At 35.7% G+C, this 21125-nt stretch overlaps 1 protein-coding gene across 9 annotated transcripts in view; it reads left to right on the forward strand.

Moving 5' to 3' along the window:
* Positions 1–21125, forward strand: part of ZC3H13 (zinc finger CCCH-type containing 13) — a 92004-nt gene that overhangs the window by 69822 nt on the left and 1057 nt on the right. For 7 of the 9 annotated variants that reach the window (XM_031684535.2, XM_031684534.2, XM_031684538.2 and 4 more), the window contains 6 exons: positions 2760–2863; positions 3214–4395; positions 5088–5600; positions 8037–8189; positions 15427–15627; positions 18721–18884. In XM_031684535.2, the coding sequence (XP_031540395.1) occupies positions 2760–2863; positions 3214–4395; positions 5088–5600; positions 8037–8189; positions 15427–15627; positions 18721–18884 (2317 nt within the window). The remainder of the gene's footprint in view (positions 1–2759; positions 2864–3213; positions 4396–5087; positions 5601–8036; positions 8190–15426; positions 15628–18720; positions 18885–21125) is intronic. The other 2 variants (XM_015243711.3, XM_031684541.2) reach the window with 1 other exon arrangement.

Below are 21125 nucleotides of genomic sequence, written 5' to 3' on the forward strand. Positions count from 1 at the left end.
TACTATCCGATATATATAAGGGTGTTTTCTCTTCTCTTTTCTCTCTCACCTCCCCTTTTTTAAAATACCCCCCAAAATATATTTGTTCAGGTATCTGTTAAGTCCAGGGTTAGTTTTTTGTTTGTTTGTCTTACTAAAGTATAGTCAGTTACAATGTGTCAACTTCTGGTGTACAGCTTAATGTCGCAGTCATGATTAGTTTTTATTTGTTCTGATGCAACTGTATCCAGCTTCTCAAACAAAGCATCAAGAATGCTATCTCTCCATTATTTCCTTCTGTATTAGTTTTAGACTCAGGAAGGTTTTCTCCAAATGATGGCTAAGATGGCCCCAGAGTTAAACGTATCAGCTCAACATCCCTCCTTGTGCTGGCACTCTTGTTAGTTGAGAAATTAGACAGGGGGGCAAAGCCAATCACCTTAGCCATGAGAATTCTGGGCTCTGACTGGTCAATCTTGAGGTTTTGCAGACACAAACCCAAACTTATTGGAATTAAGTTTTTTTTTTTTTTTAAATACCAACTGGAATAAAGTGTATAGTTAAGTTTATTAAAACAAACTGGAAATAATTTACGTATCTTCAATTTCTTTGCCCCTACCTCCAGCTCATTTGCCTCATGATGAATACAGCTCTCTGTTTTAGGCTTTTTTCATCGTTTCTATTATGGATTATGGTTATAGACAAACAACCTAGCATAGAAGTAGAGGCTTCTTTCATTAGGTCTTGCCTTCCCTTCAGTCTGAAGCAAAGGTTTTCTGTAGTTCACTGTCTGGCTTCCCTCTCCCCACGTTTAAAAAAAAAAAAACTTACATTAACATAAAATTCAGATATTACCTTTAACACATATAGGCACACAATACATACTATTTCTCTTCCCTCCTGTGACCTCTTTAGCTGTCTTCTAAGATTAGAAGTCTTAAATCTTTGTTATTTATTTACTGTTCAGTCCTGTGCTTTTATATTTTCTATGCATCTTATCTCAGTTTACCGTAGCCAAAGTTTTTTTGGTTTTTTCATGGCTAGACATTCCAAGCATTGACAAGGGCCCCAGAAACTTAGAGTCAACAGCTCTATAAAAATAACCAGTTGCTTGAAATTAATTATATGAGATTAATATCTTGATGTTTTTATCAATTGTATTGTCATTCTTAGTAGCTGGATGTATACAGTACTTTTGTTTTTAACCACTGTTACGTAGAAGGTTTGCTGAATTGCCATAGTATTTATTTTACTCTAATTTTGTTTCTGTAGATACTTCCTTGAAATTAACTTTCTTCTTTGCATGTTTTAAATTTTCTTGTGTTATCAGTTATCTCTTGCTGTGTATCAAACCGCACAATAAGTTAGAAATTTTCAAACAGCCGCCATTTATTTGATCATGATTCTGTGGGTTAGCATTTTGGCTGGGCTCAGCAGAATGGGTCTTCTCCTGGTCTCACTTGGCATCACTTCTGCTCTTCCAGTCAATCTGGCAGTTCAACTGGCAGTTCTGAATGACCCAAAATAGCCTCACTCACATGTCTGGCAATTGGTGCTGGCTGTTGCTTAGGACTTCTTATTTTCTCTTCCGCTTGACTTCACATCCTCCAGTCGTATAAACTCTGCTTTTGCGTATAATAGTAGAAACATACCAAGAAGGCAAAAGCAGAAACTGCAAGGCTTCTTGAGTCCTAAATCTCTAGACTTAGACAGTGTCACTTTCACCACATCCTTTTATCAAGTCACTGGGCCAACCCAGATTCAGAGAGTGGGGAAACATATGGCCTAATGATGGCAGGAGCTTTGGATAAGGAATTGCACAAGCTTGGACCTGTGAGTTGTCATACTACACCTGGGGCCTCCTTCTTTTCCACTGGTTGCTCATCTGCATAAAAGAGTGGTCAAAGAAATTCTTGTGCTCCTGTGCTGCAGTGTTTCTCAGCTTTTGGCTATAGTATTTATCAACAAACAACGTGAGTTAAAAAAAAAAAAGTGGTCAAGGTTTAATGAAAATACATAAGAAAACACTAGAATAACTTAACTACCCAGAGAGATACATTATTAGTCATTTAAAGTTTAACTCAAGAACAAGAAATAAAGTGAATGTATGAATTATTTTGTCACCAAACACGTGTTTCAGTTCTAAGAGGTGAGAAGGAACCAGTTTTTACAGTGTACCCACAGTGTAACTGGCCCTGGGCTTATAGCATAACTAGTTTATTCCTCATTGCAGTTTTATGTGATGGACTCTCATTTTTTCCCTTATTTTCAGATGAAAAAGGTAAGGTTCAGTGACTTCCAGGAACTTACCTAAGATTGCATAATAAGTAACATGACTATAAGTTGAGCTGAAGTCTTTTTTTGACTCCAGAGCCAGTACTAGGTTTTCTCATTTGGCTTTCCAGCATAAGGTATTTCTGTACCATAAAAAGGTAAAACTGATGAGTGAGTTTCGGTATAGGGTACATTGATTCCTCGGCTGTATGTTACCACTTTGCAGTAATTAAATCTGGCAAATCTCAGTTGAGTATTTCTACATGTATAATGAAAAAAAGAACTATTGCCATGTATTTTAAGTCCACAGCTGTTAGTCGTAACAAATGAAAAATTTTATTAAAGATGCTGAATACCTTTTGTATGATATAAATAGCGTTGACAGTATTGCTATCCTACAATTATATATTCTAGTTACTATAAGTAAAGAAGTAATAGTAAAAATGTAGTAAAGAAATCTATTTTTCATCCCCTGGAATTTTATAAATTACGTTTGTCTGATTTAGGAAGCGCTATAGAAATGAAGGGAGTCCTAGCCCTCGTCAGTCACCTAAGCGCCGGCGGGAACATTCCCCTGACAGTGACACTTACAACAGTGGAGATGACAAAAGTAAGCAGAATCTGTTTTCTTTGTTTCCATAGTCATACTCATTTGTAGCCGTGACACCATTCTTTGAGATCAGTAGGAAATGATGAATTAAGGTTTAAAATTTTTTCTTGCTCCACTGCCTTTGAATACTTTCCATTGTGACTAAAGTGTATATTGAAAATACAGCCATTTTATCATAATGGCACTATTTCCTGCTATTTGTAGCAAAGCCATATTTTAATTTTTACTGAAATTACTGTTATTTTTAAAGTTTCAAAATGAAAAGTGAGAGACTGGTTTATTATTATTTATATGTAACATGCAATATGTTAACATGGTAAAAGTGTGATTACTTTTATCTTTTCGGATAGGTGAAAAACACAGACTCTTGAGCCAGGTTGTTCGACCTCACGAATCTCGTTCTCTTAGTCCATCACACCTTACAGAAGACAGGCAGGGAAGATGGAAAGAGGAAGATCGTAAACCAGAAAGAAAAGAAAGTTCAAGGCGTTATGAAGAGCTGGAGTTCAAAGAGAAAGTTTCTTCTGTAGATAAGCAGAGAGACCAGGCAGAAGTCCCAGAGAGCTCAAGATCTCGTGCACAAGACATGATTGGACACCACCTGTCTGAAGACCGAGATACATCTGATCGAGCCCACGATGAAAACAAGAAAAAAGCAAAAATTCAAAAGAAACCTATTAAGAAAAAGAAAGAGGATGATATTGGAATAGAGAGGGGTAACACAGAGACAGCATCTGAAGATGGTCAAGTATTTTCACCAAAAAAAGGACAAAAGAAGAAAAGTGTTGAAAAAAAGCGTAAGAGATCCAGAGGGGATTCTGATATTTCTGATGAAGAAGCAGTCCAGCAGAGTAAGAAGAAAAGAGGCCCACGGACTCCCCCTATAACAACCAAAGAGGAACTGGTTGAAATTTCCAATGATAAGGATGGCACTCTAGAGGATCTTCAGAAAAAGGAAGACACAGCATTCAGTGACTGGTCTGATGAGGACGTGCCCGACCGTGCAGAGGTGACAGAACCAGAGCATGCTGCCACAACTGCTACTCCTGGAAGGACTCCTTCTCCATCTTCGCTTCCTCCTCCTCCTCCTCCAGCTTCTGCTTTGACTTCTGCTGCTATTGCTTCCACCAGCTTCGCCTCTGCCACCACCATTTCCAGCTCTGCCACCCCTACCAACACCACCAATCCAACCAGTGAAGATTCACATAGGAAATGCCACAGAACACGAGTAGAAAAAGTAGAGGCACCTCATGTTACTATAGACGATGCGCCACATCGCAAGCCAGTGGATCAAAAGAGGAGTAGCAGCCTTGGCAGCAATCGGAGTAATCGTAGCCATACATCCGGCCGCCTGCGCTCCCCATCCAATGATTCTGCACATCGAAGTGGAGATGACCAAAGTGGTCGAAAGAGAGTCCTGCATAGTGGCTCAAGAGACAGAGAAAAAACGAAAAGTCTGGAAATCACAGGAGAGAGGAAGTCTAGGATTGACCAGCTAAAGCGTGGAGAACCCAGTCGAAGTACTTCTTCAGGTAATAAAATGAATTATAATCTAACCAATGTTTCCTGTGTTAGTGTATTTTATAGTTTACTCTTTTATATAAATTATAATTTTAAAGTAAATGCTAAATTGGTTACTTTATACACTGTCTTAAATTTCAAGGAACTTAAAGTAAAAGCTTAACCATCCCACCAAAGTGTTATGTGTTACATTAATATCAACGTTATAGTAAAAGTGCATTCAATGATGTCAGTCAGTTTAATACTAGGATTTTAGCAGAAATGCTGATTTTAGTAGAAACCCTGATGTCAATCAGTTTAATATCAAGATTTTAGTAGAAACACTCGGAACGCTTGGTGGAAACATTTATGTATTCAAGTCCTCTGTTGATGCCTGAAATTTTAACCTTCCAGCTGTTCTTCCTGCAACTGATGCTTTCTGTTTTGACCACAGAAAATAAGGTAGGGGGACAGGAAGAGATCAGATAATGAAATGATCAATTTTCTGTTACTGCTTAACCATTTTATGTACTTATTTCTTTGAAGATATTCTGTGGTTATAGTGGAAATAAACAAGGAAACATGCTTTTTACATGTTTTAATTATCACTTTAATTGAGAAAGGGATTGATAAATTGTAAGTTTTAAAGGACCTTAAAATGAAGCATTTTATTTGTTTTATCACATGTTAACTCTTTAGTATAAATATGGTATATTTATTTTAGATCGCCAGGATTCAAGAAGCCATAGTTCAAGAAGAAGTTCTCCTGAGTCAGATCGACAGGTCCATTCAAGGTCAGGGTCGTTTGATAGCAGAGATAGGCTCCAGGAGCGTGAACGTTATGAGCATGATAGAGAGCGGGAGAGAGAGAGGAGAGATGCAAGGCAGAGGGAGTGGGAGCGAGATTCCGATAAAGACTGGCCACGGAACAGGGACCGAGACCGACTACGGGAACGCGAGAGAGAACGAGACAAAAGAAGAGACTTGGACAGGGAAAGAGAGAGACTGATCTCTGACTCCATGGAAAGGGACAGGGACAGAGACCGAACTTTTGAGAGTTCTCAAATTGAGTCTGTAAAACGCAGTGAAGCAAAACTGGAGAATGAACATGAAAGAGACCTAGAAGGCACTTCCCGAGACTCTGTAACTTTGGACAAGGAGAGAATGGATAAAGATTTAGGATCTGTGCAGGGATTTGAAGATACCAATAAAGCTGAAAGAACTGAGAGTGTGGAAGGTGAGTATCATGCTCTTTGTCTGTTACACTACTCCGTTCCTTTTCAGGTTTCAGAGGTGAGAAGTATTTCTGTTTGAAAGGTCATCTGATACGTGTATTGACTCTATTGTTTTTTAGGGAAACTAGATTTTTATAAGGAAAAGCCCTGTGATATTTTAGAAGTGTGCTCCCCTCACTGGTACTATCAAGATAGACTTGGTTCAAATGTGCCTAAGTGGAATAAAAGATTACAGTCATCCCTCGGTCCCTCAGTGTCTGTGGGGAATGGATTCCAGAGCCCTCCACAGATACTAAAACCTGAGGGTGCCAGGTCCCTTATTAAACGACTCCCTGTTCCTAGAATGGGGATCCTGAGAATTCCCCATCAACCCTTTTGCCCGCTCAGAGCCAGCCTCAGCTCTCCACTCTTCACCCCTGATCTGCTCTGCAGACTGACTCGTGCCCCTGCGCTCTCTGAATGGCTACGTTCTCCAGCCTTCTCCGTGCCCTGTCTTCCCGTTGCCTGCTAGACCTTTTCCCTTTATCTTCTCCTACTCAAACTGCGAGTGCCGTTATTATTTCCTCTGTGAGCCTTCTTTGCTAAAGGTGCTTACTCTCAGATTGCCATAGCAGCTTGTTTATACATCTTTAATAGCATCCTTGCACTGTATTGTAATTATTCTCCCATGGTTTTCTCCCCACTGTACTGTACTTCTTTGTTAGGCATCATAGCTTTTCATTTCTTTATCATGGAGACTATAGCAGGGGCACAGTAATGGCTGATGGAAGGAGGTATGTTCTGCCTGTCCGTACGTGCACCATACCTTATTCTTTGGTGAATTATAGCCCAGGTTAACAATAGGAATGGCCCCGTAGAATTCTCTTGGAAATTCTGCCTCCATGAACTGTCGAATTCTGATACCACTGTTGTTCTGACATAACCCCCAAGAAACTTCTGGGATACTTACGTACATAAGCAGTAATATTTAATTATTATTTTCATTTGCTATATCATAGCTCTGGTCCCAGAATAAAATTCAGATTCTTTTAAAACTATAAGCATCTTTATATCTTTTGGTTATTTGATTAGATATATTCCCGTATGCCAATTGTTACATATTTTTTCTACTTGACAAAAACTTTATACCCAAACATTTCATATTCATTTTAATCTCAATTTTGAATTTAAATAGCATCAATTTGTGAGCCATAGTACTAATGGCAGTACAGTCTTGGGGTATAGTTGAATATAATGGAACTGATCATTATAATGATTCTCTCATGATTAGAGTTTGTGCCCTTCATCCCTAAAACATACCGTTCATTGGTTGTGATCACAGATAACATAGCGTAGAAATTTATAGGTGAATTTACCTATTGTGAAGTGAAAAATCTTATTCATAAAAGTAGGAAAATTAGTTTGATAAGGCTGAAAAATTAAAAATCCTATTATTTGTATTTATGTTTAGATGTATATTTATATAATGAAGTTATTAAAATTGTTTACCTTAGAGGTGAATTGGTGGTATGAGATTATTACAGAATTTAATAGAGTAGAAAATTATTTGAATGACTAAAATATCTCATAGTTTATTGTATTTTATTTGCTACAATTTATATGTATAGAGCATATGTTGCAATTTGAAAACTAGTGTTACAAACTCAGAAAAGTGTGTGGATAACACCTGATTAGAAATAGTGTAGTATGTGGTTTTATGATAGTTCAGATTCAAAACTAATTCACAAGGAAACAAAGCTTTAGCCGAGGTAGTTGAGAAAAACCAGTAAAGTAAGAAATGGAAGGTACACTAGTGGTTACTAACAGAAATACTTTAAAATTGTATGACAACTTTTTTTTTTTTTTGACAACATTCTTTTAAAACTTCCATTCATTAATTAAAAGGAAACATTGGAATAGGGAAGATAAATTGGGAGATGGGGGAAATAAATGGCACTTCTACATTTTTACTTCATTATGGAGTTCTTCATATCATGAATGAAGTGTTAATGAACTAAGATTTAAAGTTTCAAATAAATTTTACTAATTCGCTTACAAGTTCTTTAATGAGTTTATTTCAGTAAAGAAATTGATGCATCCTTTTGAAATAAGTAGATTTCTCTGGATTTACTTGAAGATTTATTATAAAAAATTAATACAACATAATCAACATTAACATGTTAGTGGTTGATTTTATTTCTCATATTTTAATTGTAATCTTATAACCTAGTTTGATATTGCTGTTCATATTGTGTTCTTGCCATTAAAACTAATCTTCAGGTTTTCTTTTGTAATTAGCAAGTGTTTTGAATAATTAGGAAATACAGTTTTCAAATAAAAAATGCTTTTCATTGTGACTTCAAATTTTTTTAGTGTGCACAGCCTCTCCTCTTTGGATTCACTTAGCTGTGCCTTTTCCTTAACATTCTCTTTGAGCTGAAATTAATTTTTCTATTTAGTAGGAGATGATGAATCCAAGTTAGATGATGTGCATTCGTTAGGATCTGGTGCTGGAGAAGGATATGAGCCAATCAGTGATGATGAACTAGATGAAATTCTGGCAGGTGATGCTGAAAAGAGGGAGGACCAACAGGATGAAGAGAAGATGCCAGGTAATCATTTGTAGAGGTAGCTGAACATAAGGATTATTTAATTATGGTATTGAGGTATTCTTTGTTTCCTTTCAGTTAGAATTTTCCCATTTATGTTTTAATTAACTTTGAAAGGCCAATAAAATGAAAATTAATATGCTCTGCTCATTTTTAAGTAGACATTGCCTGTAGATTTGAAAGGGCATTATTTAAAATATTAAAATTGTAAGATTTCCTTTCCAGAGTTTAAGATTCATTTTATATGACCTGGAATCTAACCAAACCCTGCTTGTCTAGCAGTGTTCTAGATGATTGGTGTATGATAGAGAGCTTCACAACTGTGCTGCCACAAACCAACTTTTGAAACCACCATTCAGAAATTTACAAAGGTTGAAATTATATTTGAACACTGTTTATATACTTCTTTCTATCAATTTTCTAAATCCAGTCATTATTTTGACTTACAGTATTCTATTTATTGCCAGAACGTACTCCAGTGATTACACTAAGAAGCAACAATCTTTAATGTTCTTTTGGGGTTTTTTTTGTTTTTATCATAGTGAGGGTCTTTGCTTTCTTTGGGTATGTAGAATATTAAATTTTTATTTTGACTTAAATTTGGTCTTATATTCTATAATTTTTCTACTAATGTATAACATATGTGAGTGTTATTTTTATTATTATCAGCTATTGGGTATTTCTAAATAGAATATTGTTTTATTAATTTCCTAAACTGTTCCTTATCAATGGATAGGCCATTTGTTCTGCTTTAATTATAGCCACTGCATGTTTTTTAAAGTAATTTCATAATGAATTATTTGTATGCCTGTGTGTGTTTGTGTATGCATGCACACATACAAACTAAATATATTCCTAGATTTAAACCTTGAAAGAATTCTAGTACCAAGTTACAAAATGTCAGACCTAATCTTAGTGAAATAATAGAGTTCTTTCATTGAGGATCTCTCAAGCAGTTTATTTGTAGCAGTGGGTTTGCTTAGGCTTTTGTTTGCTTGCCCGTTTTTTTGGTTTTGGGGATCTTTATTGAAGTATAATTGACATATATTATATTAATTTTAGGTATGCAGTGTAATGACTCAACATTTGTATACATTGCAGAATGATCACATTAAGTCTAGTTACCATCTGCCACCATGCAGAGTCACAAAACTTTTTTTCTTGAGATGAGAACTTCTCACTTTTACTCTCTAGGAACTTTTAATGTTGAAATACAATGTTATCGACTATAGTTACCATGTTGTACTTTACACCCCCATGACTTATTTACTTTATAGAAGTTTGTTTATTTTACTTTATGGAAGTTTGCACTTCTTGATACCCTTCACCTATTTTATCTAACCTTCAAATCCCTTCCCCTCTGGAAACCACCAGTCTGTTCTCTGTATCTGTGAGTTTGGTTTTCTTTTTGTTTTGTTTGATTCTTTTGTTTTTTTTTAGATTCCACATATGAGTGAAATCATACTTACCTTTCTCTGACTTCTTTCAGTTAGTGGAATGAGGTCCATCCATGTGCCTCAAATGGCAAGATTTCATTCTTATGGCTGAGTAGCATTCCATGGTGTGTGTGTGTACCTTCTTTACCCATTCATCTGTTGATGGACACTTAGGTTGTTTCTGTACTAGGCTATTGTAAATAATGCTACAGTGAACAGACGGGTGCATATGTCTCTTCAAATTAGTGTTTGTATTTTCCTTAGATAAATACCCAGAAATGGAATTGTTGAATCATATGGTAGTTCTATTTTTAGTTTTTTAAGGAACCTCCATATTGTTTTCCATACTGGTTGTACCAATTCACATTTCCATCAGCAGTGCACAAGAGTATCCTTTTCTCCTCATCCTTGTCATCCTTACTATTTCTGGTCTTTTTGATAATAGCTGTTCTGACAGGTGTGAGATGATAATATTGTGGTTTCAGTTTGTATTTTCCTGATGATTAGTGATGTTGAGCCTCTTTTCATATGCCTATTGGCCATCTATATACCTTCTTTGGGAAAATGTCTGTTCAGATCCTCTGCCCATTTTTTACGAGATTGCTTGTTTTTTTTGCGTATTGAGCTGTATGAGTTCTTAATATATTTTAGATATTAACCCCTTAATGGATATTTTAGTTGCAGATATCTTCTCCCATTCAGTATGTTGCCTTTTTATTTTGCTAATGATTTCATTTGCTGTGCAGAAGCTTTTTTGATGTAGTCCCACTTCTTTATTTTTGCTTTGGTTGCTGTTGTATTTGGAGTCAGTTCCAAAATAATATCAGCAGGAGTGATATCAAAGAGCTTAATGCTTCTTTTTTCTTGTAGGAGTTTTGTGGATTCAGGTCTTGCATTCAAATCTTTAATCCATTTTGAGTTAATTTGTATGGTATAAGATAATGGTCCAGTTTCATTATTTTGCATATGGCTATCTGCTTTTCCCAAGACCAGTTATTGAAGAGACTGTGCTTTCTTTCCTCAATGTATATTCTTGGCTCCTTTATCATAAATTAATTGACCATATATGTATGGATTTATTTCTGGGCTCTCTGTTCTGTTCCATTGATCTATGTGTCTGTTTTGTTTTTGTTTTTTTAAATTATTTTTATTTATTTATTTTTTAGTGGGGAGAGGTCATTAGGTTTATTCATTTTAATGGAGGTGCTGGGGATTGAACCCAGGACCTTGTGCACGCCAAGTGGGCACTCTACCACTGAGCTATACCCTCCCCACTAAGGAAATCTTACAATAAGCATCTTAACTTTCTTTTTTTTTTCACTTTTTGTAGGTGTAAACAAACACATACAAGAGTTGGAGTGTGTGAGCCAGTTTCAGTTAGCTTTTTTGTGGAGTTCGCTGAGTAGATACAACTTAGTTTGTCTTGTTGCTCTATTCTTTTGTCACCACACATTCTGGAGTTCTCTTACCAGTTTTAGTTTAAAATATTCTATCCCACGAGTAAATTTTTATCTGTCAGATCATGTGTTCTGATTTTTGGTTCATAAAATATGGTCAAGGTGTCAACTAGCTTCTGCCCCTGTTCACCTGGCTGCCCGAGATAGCACGCCCTAAATGATACCCCAAAATGACACAGCCAATGTGACTTTTGTCCACCTTAGTTTCCTCTTTTTGTTTCCATCCAACTGGTGGTTTTCCCATTTAGCTGTGTTTCAGAAGGCATGCCACGGCAGGATTCCCTAATCCTGAATCCACTGTGCTTTCTGCCCTTCACGTCTCTAAAGAATGCCAGCATTTCTTTTTTTTTTTTTTTTTTTTTACGTTTTTTATTGAGTTATAGTCATTTTGTGTCTGTTTTTATGCCAGTATTATACTGCTTTGATTATTATAGCTTTGTAGTATAGTTTGAATCAGGGAGCATGATCCTAATATGAAGTGTTCCAATTCATGAACATGAAATATCTTTCCATTTATTAGTCCTCTTCAGTTTCTTTTGTCAATGTCTTACAGTTTTCATTGTATAGATCTTTCACTTCCTTGGTTAAATTTATTTCTAGGTATTTTATTCTTTTTGATGTGATTGTAAATGAGACTGTTTTCTTAATTTCTCTTTCTGATAGTTTGTTGTTTGTGTATAGAAATACAGTCAATTTCTGTATATTAATTTTACACCCTGCAACTTTACTGAAATCATTTATTGGTTCTAATAGTTTTTGGTGGAGTCTTTAGGATTTTCTATATATATAAAATCATTTTGTCCACAAGTAATGATAGTTAAATTTCTTCCTTTCCAATTTGGATGCCTTTTATTTCTTTTTCTTGTCTGATTCCTGTGGTTAGACCTTCCAATACTGTGTTGAATAAAAGTGGCAGGAGTGGGCATCCTTGTCCTGTTCCTAATCTTAAGAGGAAATGCTCTCAGTTTTTCACCATTGAGTGTGATGTTAGCTGTGGATTTGTCATATATGGTCTCTAATTATGTTGATATATGCCCCCTATATACTGACTTTCTGTAGAGTTTTCACATTATAAATGGATATTGAATTTTGGCAAAAGCTTTTTCTGGTATTGAGATGATCATATGATTTTATTCTTCAGTTTGTTGACATAGTATATCACATTGATTGATTTGTGGCTATTGAACTGTCCTTGCATCCCTAGAGTAAATACATTTGATCATAGTGTTTGATCCTTTTAGTGTATAGTTGAATGCAGTTTACTAATATTTTCTTAAGGATTTCTGCATCTATGTTCAGTGATAATGGCCTATAGTTTTTTTGTGGTATCTTTGTTGGTTTTTGGTATCAGTGTGATCCTGGCCTCATAGAATGAATTTGGAGAGGTATTCCTTCCTTTGCAATTTTTTCAAATAGTTTGAGAATGATAGGCATTAACTCTTCTCTAAATGTTTGGTAGAATTTACCTGTGAAGCTATCTGGTCCTGGACTTCAGTTGCAGAGTCTTTATTACTGATTATGTTTCACTACTGGTAATTGGTCTGTTGATATTCTTGATTTTTTTCCTGTTTCAGTCTTGGGAGATTATACATTTCTAGGAATTTGTCCATTTCTTCTAAGTTTTCCATTTTATTGGTATATAGTTATTCATAGTAATCTCTTACGATTCTTTGTATTTCTGCAGTATAAATATCAGAAGGTTTTTTTTTATATCTCCGTTGATTTCTCTTTTGACTCATCGATTGTTCTGTAGCATGTTGTTTAATCTCCACATATTTGTGATTTTTCCAGTTTTATTTTTGTAATTGATTGCTAATTTCATACCACTGCAGTCAGATAAGATGCTTAGTGATTTCAGTCTTAAATTTACTGGGACTTGTTTCATAGCCTAGCATATGATCTGTATTGGAGAATGTTCCTTGGGCCCTTGAGAAGAATGTGTATTTTGCTCCTTTTGAATAGAATGTTATGTGGATAGACAGATATCTTTTAAGTCTATCTGGTGTTATGTGTCATTCAAGGCTTGTTGATTTTCTCTCTGGATGATCTAGCCATTGATTTGAGTTGGGTATTATAGTCCCCTACTATTACTGTACTATTGTCAATTTCTCACTTTAGTTTGTTAATATTTGCTTTATATATTTAGGTGCTCCTATGTTGGGTGCAAATTTACAAATATTATTTCTTGTTGGATTGACCCCTTTATGTAATGCCTATCTTTGTGTTCTATAACATTCTTTAAGTCTATTTTGTGTGATACAAGTGTAAGTATAGCTACCCTAGCTTTTTTTTTTTTTTTTTTTTTTGGTTTCTGTTTGCGTGAAATGTCTTTTTTCATTGCTTCACTTTCTATGTATGTATGTCTTTCCGTCTGAGGTAAGTCTCTTGTAAGCAGCATATAATTGGGTCTTATTAGTGTATCCATTCAGCCACTCTGTCTTTGGTGAATTTAGCTCATTTACATTTACAGTAATTATTGATAGGTATGGAGTTACTATTGCCATTTTGTTAATTGTTTTCTGGCTGGTTTGTGGTTGCTCTGTGTTTCTTCTCTTGCTTTCTTCCCTTGTGGTTTGATGACTTCTATAGTATTATGCTTGGATTCTTCTCTCATTATCTTTTGTGTATCTGTTTAGGTTTTTGCTTTATGGTTACCATGATGCTCATATAGAGCAGCCTGTATCTATTTACATTGATAACAGGTTAAGTTTGAACATAGTCTAAAACTCTGCCTTTTTACTTTCCCCTTACACACACATTTTATGTTCTGATGTCACATTTTGCATCTTTTTATTTTGTGTATCCTTCAATTAATTATTGTAGTTATAGTTATTCTACTTACGTCTTTTAACCTTTGTATTAGCTTTATAAGTGATTAATCTACTTTTACTGTATATTCACCTTTACCAGTGAGATTTTTAAGTTCATATGTTTTCTTGTTACTAATTGTTCCTCTTTCTTTTCAGCTTAAAGATGTCCCTTTAACAAGTCTTGCAGAGCCAGTTTTGTGGTGATGAACTCCTTTAGCTTTTGCTTGTCTGGAGAACCCTTTATCTCTCCTTCAATTCTCAGTGATAACCTTGCTGGGTAGAGTATTCTTGGTTAGTGGTTTTTTCTTTTCAGCACTTTGAATATATCATGCCACTCCTTTCTGGCTTGTAAATTTCCACGAGAAATTAGTCTTATTGGGGATTCCCTTGCATATAGTAAGTTGTTTTTCTCATGCTGCTTTTAAGATTCTCTTATTCTTTACATTTTTATTATATTGTGCCTTGTTATTGGTCTTTTTGGATTCATCTTATTTTGAACAGTCTGGGTCTGAATGTCTCCTTGCTTCCCCAGGTTAGGGAAGTTTTCAGCCATTATTTCTTCAGATAATTTTTCTGTCCCTTTCTCCTTCTTTCTCCTCTTGGACCCCTGTAATGTGCATGTTATTTTGCTTGATGATGCCCCATGGTCCTATAGGCTGTCTTCAGTTTTTTAAATTCTTATTTCTTTCTGCTGCTCTTTGTGGGTAAGTTCTACTGCCCTATCTTTCTGATCACTGATTCTTCTCTTTTGCTTTATCTAGTCTGCTATTGAATTCCTCTGTTGTATTTTTCGGATCAATTATTGTATTCCTTAGCTCTGTGGCTTCTGTTTGGTACTTTTATATATTTTCTACCTCTTTGTTGAAGTTCTTTCTCTATTTATTCATCTTCTGAGTTTGGTGAGCATCTTTAAGACCATTACTTTGAATTCTTTATCAGATAAATTATCTCCATTTCATTAAGCTTTTTGGAGGGGAGGAAGATCTTTGTGTTATTCTTTTATTAAGAACATATTCCTGTTTCTTCATTTTGCTTGACTTTTTTGTTTGTTTCTATGTGTTAGGCGAAACAGGTATTGCTCTCAGTCTTGAAGAGACTGTAGATGATGTAACTTACTGTTTAACCGTGCCCAAGTTCTTGCTTGCCTCTTGCCTATCTCTGATTGTTTTAGACCCATTGGGCCCAGAAACACAATCACCCCTGGCAACTGGAGCCCAGTTTCAAGGGGCATCCCCTGTCGTGGGCTGCACACGGCCACTGGCCATGGGAGCTCGCAGGTGGTCGGGAAAACAGCAGCAGTATGGTGGGGAGTAGGGAGTGGCAGGGGCACGGCTTACCTGCCACCTCTTTGTCTATTTTCTTTTGGTGAGGTTTTTAAATATTAGTTTTCATAGAAAAGCTTTTAAGAATATGCTTTTTTAATTTAAATTACTTGTTACTTAACGCTTTTGGTGTCTTGCAATCTATTTATTTGTCCATAGATAACAAGAATGGTATTTCTTGGTGTAATAAAACTCTGTTCTTTAACTTTTTATAGATCCGTTGGATGTGATAGATGTGGATTGGTCCGGTCTTATGCCAAAGCATCCGAAGGAACCGCGAGAGCCTGGGGCTGCACTCCTGAAATTCACGCCTGGAGCTGTTATGCTGAGAGTTGGGGTTTCTAAAAAGCTGGCTGGCTCCGAACTCTTCACCAAAGTCAGAGAAACGTGTCAGAGACTTTTGGAAAAACCCAAAGGTAATTCTGTCCCACTTTAACTGTACAATGTCTCACGTAACTATTAAGGATTTTGAAAAGGATTCTATTCTGTCCTCACATAGCAGTTGTACTATAGGAACTTTTTAAAAATTCTGTGTGTTTTTGAGGAATCGCTTATATTCATTATTTAATTCTCATGGTCAAAGTTTAATTTGAGAAAAATTTAAGCCTGCAGGAAAGTTGTAAAAACAGCAGAATGATCTTTCTGTATCAGAATTACTTTCTAACAGGTTAGGTCTGATGTCAGAATGCTCAGTAGTTTAGCCAGGGCTAAATGAAGCAGAGCTTGGGAAAGTGAACTAGGTATTTTTCATATCTAAGCAAATTGGGTATCTTGGCAACCCTTTCCCCTGGGAACTGGGGGATTCTACTCAAGTGCAGGTGTTTAGGTTGAGCCTTTAACAAAGTACTTAAGAGCTTAGTCTCTGGGCCAGATGGCCTGGATTCCAGTAGGCATACCACTAGCTATTTAATCTGCGTGATACTATCATCACCTACAAGCTAAGAATCATAGCATCACTAAATTCATATGATTGTTAAAAGAAGCAAATGAGTTATTACAAGTGAAACACTTCACTTTCTGACATATAGTGATGCTCATTAAATATTAACTGCTACTATTTAGTTTGAAAATATTTTATCACATGGGTTTTAGACCTCACTGCTATGGCTTTTCATTATTCCAGAACACTTTATTTAATTTATAGATTTTTTTTTCTGTTTTGGAAGCCTATTAATGCTTTATTAATGGAGAGGAGGAAAGTAAAAAGAAGGAAAGGAGGTAAAAGGTGAAAGCAGTAAGATTATTTCATATTATGTCATGGGAATAAAAAAGTTAGTTAAATGAATTGACTTTTTACTAATATAAAGTTGAAAAAAATTGAAAGAAATTTTGTTTCATAAATTCATGTTCTTACTTTAACTGTTAGCATAAGCATTAAGACTCTTGATCTTAAGATGGCCCAATATACATAGAATGTACGTGTAAGAAACTTAAAGTATAATAGTGAATGTGTGTTAGCCTGACAAATGACCAATGTCTTGAGTTCTTGTCCCACTCTTTTTACCTTGTTTGCCTGTGATCTTAACTCCTGTGGGCATAAAATGATGTAATGAAACCCGTAAGATCTTATCTACCCCTAAAGCTATTTGCTCCTCTGGCTTTTGCTAATGGCATTTCAAGTTAAAATCTATTGCATAGTTAGCAGAATCAGACTATAGTGTGTCCCTAACTAATGATCACTTTAATCTAAATGAAAATAAACACTGTAAGGAGGGATTTGATTGTTCCTTATCAAGTAGTCCTGTGTTTTGGTGCTATGATAGTTTCGTTACAGAATGAATATATGATATTGAATATAAGTTCCCTAAAGAATAAGACTTTTTTTGTTTAGACATTGGATACAGCAGTAACAAAACAATCTATTCTTACTAATTATGCTTCTGCCTAGAACAGTACCTGACACATAGTAGGCATTCAATAAATATTTGTGAAATAACTGGTAATTTTTTTTCTAATCCAGTTGGTCTGTTACTGTGCCACAGTGCTGAAGTATATCCCCACTCCATATGTAGTTTTTTAATTCTAAGGTTTAAAAACAGAAAAGTTGCCTGTGTACTGAAATTTTAAGTGCTTTTGTCTGGGTTTTCATGAGTGTAGTATGATTAAGTCCTTTTGAGCTAAACTTTCCCAGTTCCTTGAGTTCCGTTGGTTTACTTGTACTGACATATGTGTTTAACCTGTCTGTTGAGTAACTTAGTACTGGTCAGTTCAAAACCATAGAGAGACTGTAGGTTTAGCCATGTTACGCTTTATAGGGAGGTTTGCCAAGTGTGTGTTTCATATTCTACTGTTGTGAAGGCAGCAGATAAGGATTTAAATAAAAAAATTTGTCCTGCCGAGCAATTTTCGAGGAAGTACATGGACTCAATGCAGATTTATTTGTATCTGTAGTAAACTGGTAATGTTGGGGATTGTTTTCCGTTTTAATAGTGTGCATTATATGACTGTGTCATTGGTTGGCTCGAACGCCGTTATGTGTGAATCACCTGAGGAACAGCCTTCTCCCCCCTCAGGTGTACTGGTTCCAGCTGCGGGAAGTCTGTGGCTCTGGTGCGAGAGCCCTGCTGTACTGTATTTTAAAAAGCTCCTCAGATGATTCTGTTAGACATGAGTTTACTATTTTTGAGTTTTTATTTACATTTATGCTTTTATGTTATAAACCTATTCACTAGGTATCTATTACATGAGACAATTAACAAGAAACTTGTCTAACCTCATTATTTATGCTTTCCAAGTTTAGGAAATGAAAATGAAATATGTAGTGTAATGCCACTAATTCTCAGTCAGTTGTGTCTGTTTTGCTTCTACCTCGGTGTTAGTTACTAGAGCTCACAAAGGAAAGGAGTAACAATCTGCTTAATACAGGAACAGGACCCTGGTACCACTGGTACTGGACCAGCTCTTAAAATGTTAGCTTTGAAGTTACTACTCGTTCTGTTATTTGGCCCTGTTCTGTTATTGTGACTTCCTTTTTGTCTATTTTTAATCAGATGTTTCCTTAATTCTATTTTCATGAAGTTGTAAGTGTTTTCTCCCTACCTTGCATGTTGTAACTTAACTGGATTTTAATTTCATACATTGTCCCAGGTTTTTACAGTGACCAAATACTGGATAAAATTTGCAGATTAGGTAATTAATACCTAATCACTTTCCTGAGTTCTTTAGAGGTCACAGAATATAGTCCCATTTGAATCTTGCTATAATAAAATTCTGAATCTAGAATTTAGTAGTGAATGGTAAGCAGTGTACTGAATTTGACTTAATTCTTAGCTTGAGCTTTTCTTCCCAGTTAGCAGTCAGTGTCTGTCTTCAAGGGTTATCAGAGTATTTCTTTTTGAGACTAGCAGCAAGACTACCTGTTGAAGTTCCCTTGCAGAGAGTATATTGACTTTAATTTCCACCAAGACTGGTAACTTTGATAAAGTATTCTTTGAGGAATATTCATGTAAGCAATCGGTTAACACTTCTATTTTACAAAAAATTAATGCGTGCTTGTTTTTTATTGAAAGATGCAGACAGTCTTTTTGAACATGAATTGGGAGCTCTCAACATGGCTGCATTACTACGAAAAGAGGAAAGAGCGAGTCTTCTTAGTGATCTTGGCCCATGCTGTAAAGCATTATGCTTCAGACGGGATTCTGCAATCCGAAAGCAGCTTGTTAAAAATGAGAAGGTACTGTCGTTTGCTGAGAAAAGTTGCTAAGTGTTTGTTACACAGTATGGATGACACATTTTTCATTTGCTTGAAGTGAGATTAAGGTCTTAACTGTTTTTGAGATTGGTTTTTCAGTCTTTTACATGCAACAGAAGGAATTCTATCAGAATTTATAATACTTTACTTTTACTTTTAATAGTAATTGAAGGACATTTAATGTTGAATAACAAATTGTTAGTCAAAACTTTGTACATAAAGAAAATTTAAAATCCTCTATTGAGAAATATTTTTAATTTAGAAGATTTCTTTAGATAATATGCTAGAAATTTATTTAAAATGAAAATCAATGGGAAAAAATTCCCAGATAAAGAGTGGTGAGGAGAAATATATATATCTACACATACACACATGGAGAAAAACTGATGGATAGACATACAGCTAGATAAGAGGAGAGAGAAATATATGAGGGGGAAGAGAGATGTCTATGAGGACAGAGAGGGTTATCTCTCTCCTTATGTTATATATCTATATATATATATTGATAAGGAAAGAGAAAGGTCTACCTTTCTGTATGTCTGTGTATCTATAAGGAGACTGAGAGGTTTATCTATGAGGAGAAAGATCTATCTTTGTTTGTCTGTGTCTGTCTGTGTTTGAGGGGAGAGACAGGTCTCTCTCTCTGTGTATGAGGAGAGAGAAAGGTCTGTCTATACTTCTGTCTCTGTTTCTTTCAGGGGTCAGCCTCTCTGAGAGCAGAGAGAGATGTCTGCCTAGCAATCTGTCTATCTTTGTCTCTGTATCTATATCATCTATCTTTGAGGAGAGTTCTTTCTATCTACCTACTGTGAGGGGGGAGAGAGAGAGAGGTCTATCTATCTCTCTAAGTATAAGGAAAGTAGTCTGTCCATTTATCATCTCCCTTTGAGGAGAGACAGAGGTCGGTCTGTCCAGAGAGAGGGGTCTGTCTCTATTTCTGTCCGTGTATCTGTCTTCCTATCACCTGTCTTTGAGGAGAGAGAGGTCTGTCTACTTACCTGTCTATGAGGAGAGATAAACCTCTCTCCTCATAGACAGACAGACCTCCCTCTGTCCTCATAGATACACAGACCTCTATCTACCTACCTACCTACCTACATACTATGAGGAGAGGGAGGTCTGTCTATCTCTGAGGAGGTGTGTGTGTGTGTGTATATATATACACACATATATATATATATATGCAAGAACTAAATATAAACACTGTTTATGTGAATAGAGCAAATCAAACAAAGGAAATGCTAGTGATCATTTATGTAAGCATTTACTTAAGAATAAAGGAAACTGAAACTCAGATTAACTTCTGTTTATCTCAGGTAAGGAACCCCAGACTGTGTGGTTTGCAGTGGTATGAGAATCATGCCCCCTTTTTATAAAAAATATTTTGTAGGATTTCCTGGTTAGTGTTCTGATATGCCATTTAGTACCATTCAAAAATTGTGACACCCTAATATACCCCTCGTTGAGAACCCTTGTTTACAACCTTATAATCCTAATTCACGGCACAGACCATTAGCATAGCACATTATAAAAGTTATTGTTTACGAGGGGTTAGAGTTGGGAAGAAGTATGAATATGAAGGGATAATAAATGAAGTTTTTAAAATGATGAATCTTCTCTATCCTGATTGTGGACTTGGTTACTTGAATGTATACATCAGTAAAAACTCACAGAACTACACATAAGTCAATTTTACTGTGTCACAACTTATAAAATATTTTTTGTAGTGCAGATGTGATAAGGAATTACTGCTCCTTTTAAAGATTCTAGAAGAGAAATAACAGAATGCCGGAAATAATCCAATCTTACTTTATTTCATCATACACATGATTGGAGAACATTTAACAAAATTTCCTGACAATACGTTTTAAAAATGCTAATGTAGCTTTGAGTTCCAGTAGAGAGAGACATACATCTTAGAACAAAGGAGATAGTAAGGCATGGAATGTTTGGTGCTTCTTTTCAGAGACTTGAAGGTTTGTCATGTGAAACTAAAATCAAATTAGTGTGTAGCTCCTGGGAAGAGATTTTATTTCATCCCAAAGAGCTGGACTCTTTGAAAAGAAATAAAGTACCACTCAGCAGTAGGATGTGTAGTGTGTTTTTTGTCATTTTGTTTTATCATTAGCAATGATGAAGTAAAAACTGGTGATGGCCTGTCAGGGATTGTTGAGAAGATCCCTACTTTAAGCAAGAAGTTAGACTGGGTACCCTTCAAAGATT

This window comes from Vicugna pacos, chromosome 14 (assembly GCF_048564905.1).
Source record: "Vicugna pacos chromosome 14, VicPac4, whole genome shotgun sequence".
Taxonomy (NCBI): Eukaryota; Metazoa; Chordata; class Mammalia; order Artiodactyla; family Camelidae; genus Vicugna; species Vicugna pacos.